Source organism: Macaca thibetana, chromosome X (genome assembly GCF_024542745.1).
Source record: "Macaca thibetana thibetana isolate TM-01 chromosome X, ASM2454274v1, whole genome shotgun sequence".
Classification (NCBI taxonomy): domain Eukaryota; kingdom Metazoa; phylum Chordata; class Mammalia; order Primates; family Cercopithecidae; genus Macaca; species Macaca thibetana.
Window position 1 is genome coordinate 43,011,059 of NC_065598.1, and position 5,000 is coordinate 43,016,058.

Genomic DNA, 5,000 nt, shown 5'->3' on the forward strand with positions numbered 1-5,000 from the left:
ATCTCCTCCTTCCTGTTTGTTATTCTATTGGTGTTCCCCATTGACTAAACCCAACAGGAAGTCAGAGGACAAATGAGCCCTCTAATGTAACCCAGAGTTCAGCCTTCCATGGCACAGCACAGAGTAAAGAGGGGTATAGAATATATTGGAAAGGGCAAATGAAAGACATTCAATACATCGAGGAGGAGATGTCGAGTTGGTTAATAGACATGTCTTTTCAGGAGAAAGATGCCACACTCAATTTAGGAAGATTTTGAAGCCCCGTGCTCTGGGACTGGTTGCATTGATAGGTAACTTTGAGTAGAAGGAGAATTCAGAAATAGTGTCCCTATCAAATACTATCATTGACTCCATAATTACTGATGTTTCTTGCGATATTAAGAAGTAAGTTATGGGATAATTGGCAGGTATGCTATATCTCAGTATCATGCCACTGGACTAAAACTGCTTGTGTTCTGTCCAGGAAGCTTCTAATGATACCACCCAAGAAAATATCTTATTTTGTAAGCCTTTGTGAAACTTCATTTTTTTTTTTTTTTTTTTTTTTTAGTATGCTGACACATTTACAAAATTTCTTTGCCAACAACAAATACAAACGTTGATGCTCTGTGGGTAGGTGGAATTTATTCAATGCTTTTGCAACACTTCTGGTTATGTTTCTTGGATTTAAAGGAGCTCCATCCAAAACCCTGACTCATTGCTTTTTGTTTTTAAATAAACTGCATTTTTAGAACAGTTTTAGATTTTTAAAAAAACATAAAGATTGTATAGAGAGTTCTCATAAACCCTGCACATAATTTCTTCTATTATTAACATTTTCCATTACTATGGTACATTTGTCACAATTAATGAGTAAGTATTGATACATTATTATTAACTGAAGTCCTTTCTTGATTCAGGTTTCCTTAGTTATTACCTGTTTTTTTTTCTATTTCACTTTACCATTCGGGACACCACATTATATTTAATCATCATGTCTCCTTAGGCTTCTATTGGCTACTATGTTTTTTTCAGACTTTCTGTGTTTTCAATACTCTTCACAGTTTAGAGGAGAATTGGTCAAATATTTTGTAGAGTGTATCTTAACTGGGATTTGTCTGAGGTTTTTCATGATTAGACTGAGATTGTAAGATTTTGAGAAGAAGACCTCACCCATAAAGTGTCAATCTCATCATGTCATACTAAGTGCATATAACATTATCGACATGACTTATCACTGTTGATAAGTGACCTGGATCACTTGGCTGAGGTATTGTTATATTTCTCCACTGTACATTTACTCTTTTATTTCCCCTTTTCCATACTGAAACTTTGGAAGGAAGTCAATCAATGTGCACAGTCCATGCTTAAGAAGTGGGAAATGAGGCCGGGCACAGTGGCTCATGCCTGTAATCCCAACACTTTGGGAGGCCGAGGTGGGCGGATCACGAGGTCAGGAGATCGAGACCATCCTGGCCAACACGGTGAAACCCCGTGTCTACTAAAAATACAAAAAATTAGCCGGGTGTGGTGGCGGGCGCCTGTAGTCCCAGCCACTCAGGAGGCTGAGGCGGGAGAATGGCGTGAACCCGGAATGCGGAGCTTGCAGTGAGCAGAGATCTCGCCACCGCACTCCAGCCTGGGCAACCGAGTGAGACTCCATCTCAAAAAAAAAAAAAAAAAAAAAAACGTGAGAAATTATGCTCCACCTCCTTGAGGGCAGAGTATCTACATAATTTATTTGGAATTCTTCTGCACAGATTTGTCTATTCTCCCACACTTATATATTTATTCAATGATTTGTTTATGACAGTATGGACTCACAGATACCGACCTTGTACTTTGGGTTATAATCCGATACTACTATATTTCATTGCTTGAATTGCTCCCATTGTGGCCATTGGGAGCTCTTTCGGTTGCCTCCTGTGCCCTATAACGTACATTGTGGTTTGATTTTGTTGTTGTTGTTGCTTAGCACTTCCTTGATTTCTGGCACTACAGGATACTTCAGGCTCATCTTGTATATTTCCTGCCTCAGTCCTAGCATCTGGAATTTCCTCCAAGAAGCCCCGGGTCCTTTTATTGGAAAATAGTATTAGAAAACAAGATCGAGGCACCAGGTGAGCTTGTTGCTACTGGGGTGTTGCTGCTCCTAGATCCTCTCAGCTGACAGGGAGGAGAGATATGTGTGTATACTAACCCATGCATATACACATATCTATGAATATTTCTATGTGTAACCATATGTATCTATATAAACCTAAATATGAGTTCATACTGTTGCCTCTGACTCTAATCTATTATCACATGAATCACTCTAGCCTTCACCTGATGCTTATCTATAAACTGTCACTCCAGCAGTGATACCTGGCTCCCACCATCTCTCATTCATTTACTTAATGTTTAAATTCCAGTATACATATATAGCAGTACCAGAATTGTTAATTCACATTTACAATTTACCAACAAGAGTACAGGCTTATATACAGTTTTGTTTGCCTTTAGTTTTATAGACCGTTTATTTCCAAAGTTGCTTTGGTCAACACCCTATTCCCCCACTGACCTCATTGATGTCATTTTTTAATATTTGTAATACATTTATTTTTTTAAGGAAGAATGATTGTTTTATTCATCTGTACTTAAACCAGCCAAAGTAGTACTAATGTCATTATGATGCAGCAAGTACAAGATCTCTTTCTACAAATATTAGCATAACCAACAGAACGGGGGCTATAGTAAAACAGAGCCAAAAAGGGTTGAGGAAATAAATGTAGTATGTTACAGCTTAACCCTTCACCTCAATAGAGTTTTTTTAAAAAATAAGTAAAGCCTCCCAATCCCAAAAAATAGGAATATACCTTCATCACACCAATTTGTACTTTTATTTCTTATTCTGGAAGTTAGATTCTAAACCTTAAAGATATCCAAACTAGTATTGTATATACTTATCTATAGCCAGAGACAGCTTCTACCATGTTGTCCTTGCCAGCCAAGATTATTAAAAGGTCTTTTCTCTAGGAAGATTCAATAGGAAAAAAGAAAGAAACCTCTCTGATTAGGCTCCAATCATACCCCACCCTCTATCAAATTGACTGGATAGGCATAATGGAAACCAGAACACGTGGTTTCCAAACAAGAAAAATCCTATAAGGGAGGGGAGGCAAGGAGAGGTAGGATTCAGCCAGTGCCCACACTGAAATTGAATAATATCAGTTTCACTCATCTTCAGGTATCTTCAGGTTGCATGTTCGTGGAATCGTTTAGGAATAAATCTATGGCTTGTGGAGTACTAAAATACCTAGTGGTCTGCTGTATTACATTATGGCTTTCCCCAGCAGTTTCCAAGGCAACCTCCAAGTCACTGGCAGGAGAATTTGGCTGGAACTGCATGCAGGACTGCAGAGATTCCTCTCCACAGTTAGAGAAGGGACTGTTCCAGGCCTGATTGTTCCAGGACCGGGTGCACCAGGAGTGGTTGCTCCAGGAATGGACATTCTGGGTCTGGTTGCTCCAGGCTGAATTGCTGCAGGTCTGGTTGCTCCACATTGAAAGGTTTCCAGTCGTGTTCACCAGGCATCCCTGGTGGTAGGAAGAGTAGAGGGTGGGGTAGGTAGGTGCTGAGGCCTTCTGAGTCACACCACTGCTATTCTTTGGCCAGTTGTTTTTCTGTCGCCTCTTAGATTTCATTCTCTGGTTCTGGAACCAGGTCTTAACCTGTTTGTAGCTAAGGTTCAGGATGGCTGAAAGTTCTTGCATCTGCTGGAGGCTTAGGTATTTCTGTCTCTGAAATCTGTCATTAAGTACATACAGCTGGGTGGAAGAGAACACAGTTCTGGTCTTCTGTTTCTTGACCGGAACCTCGTCTTCCTTTTTCGCAGTGCTCTTCTCTGCAGAAGTGGGTTTTTTGCCTTTGGGACTGGTAGAAGAATCAGGGCTGTCCTGAATAAGCAGATCCATGGAGGAAGGAAGAGGAGAGACAGTCTCTGTGTGAGGCATCTCAGCAGAAGACATTTGCAAGGATGGATAGTTTTCTTCAGGCCCACAAGTCACCGGTGTAAGTGAAGATTCTTTACAGTTGGATGCTTCAGAGCAAGGCAGGCTTTGGGGATAGGCTGGATCCATACTCATGTTATTATTGGGGAATAGAAGGGAAAAAATTAAGAGCTGGACTGTAAAACAAAAAGGCTAAGGCAGATTTAAGACTTTTTTTCTGGAAGATCTTAGAGAAATATGACCTCCAGAAGTGAAAGTATCAAGTAGTTGGGATGAAGTGAATTGCCCCCACAATAACCGGAGGCAACCAGCTCAGTCCAGCCTATATTTGTAATACATTTAGATGATTTTGTCACATTCCTCATTCCATCCCGGGATGCTCCCAATTCCTAAATGAGTGTTTAGTTTGTATACATTAAGTATCCAGTTAGTTTGTATACATTGTGTTTAGACATACTGCACAGTGCCATGTTATTACAATTACAATTTGTAGAGAATATTTTCACCATCCTAAAACACAAACACAAAAACCTTGTACAGTGTCTTTTGAACCTTACATTCCTCGTCACAAACCCTGGATACCACTGATGTTTTTATTGTCACTATAGGCTTGTTCTTCCTAGGATGTCATATAATTAGAATACTACAGTAATTAGTCTTTTCATACTGGCTTGTTTCACCTAACAATATGTGTTTAAAATTCATCCATGTCTTTTTATGGCTTCATAGCTCATTTCTTTTTAAAAAACTTTGTTTTGTTTTGTTTTTTGAGATGGGGTCTCAATGTGTCACCCAGGCTGGAGTGCAGTGCCATGATCATAGCTCACTGCAGCTTCCAACTCCTGGCCTCAAGCGATTTTCTTGCCTTAGCCTCCCAAGTACCTTGGACTACAGCATGTACCACCATGCCCAGTTTCATTACTTTCTATCCCTAAATAATATTCCATTGTATAGATGTCCCCCAGTTTGTCCATTCTCCTATTGAATAATTTCTTAGTTGCTTTGAGTTTTTGGTAATTATGAATAAA

At 39.7% G+C, this 5,000-nt stretch overlaps 1 protein-coding gene across 1 annotated transcript; it reads right to left on the reverse strand.

Moving 5' to 3' along the window:
* Window positions 1-3,204: 3,204 nt before the first annotated feature.
* Window positions 3,205-4,107, reverse strand: LOC126945746 (homeobox protein NANOG-like). Its single transcript, XM_050775853.1, has one exon. The coding sequence runs from the start codon at window positions 4,105-4,107 to the stop codon at window positions 3,205-3,207; it is 903 nt and encodes a 300-aa protein (XP_050631810.1).
* Between the last annotated feature and the right edge of the window lie 893 nt (window positions 4,108-5,000).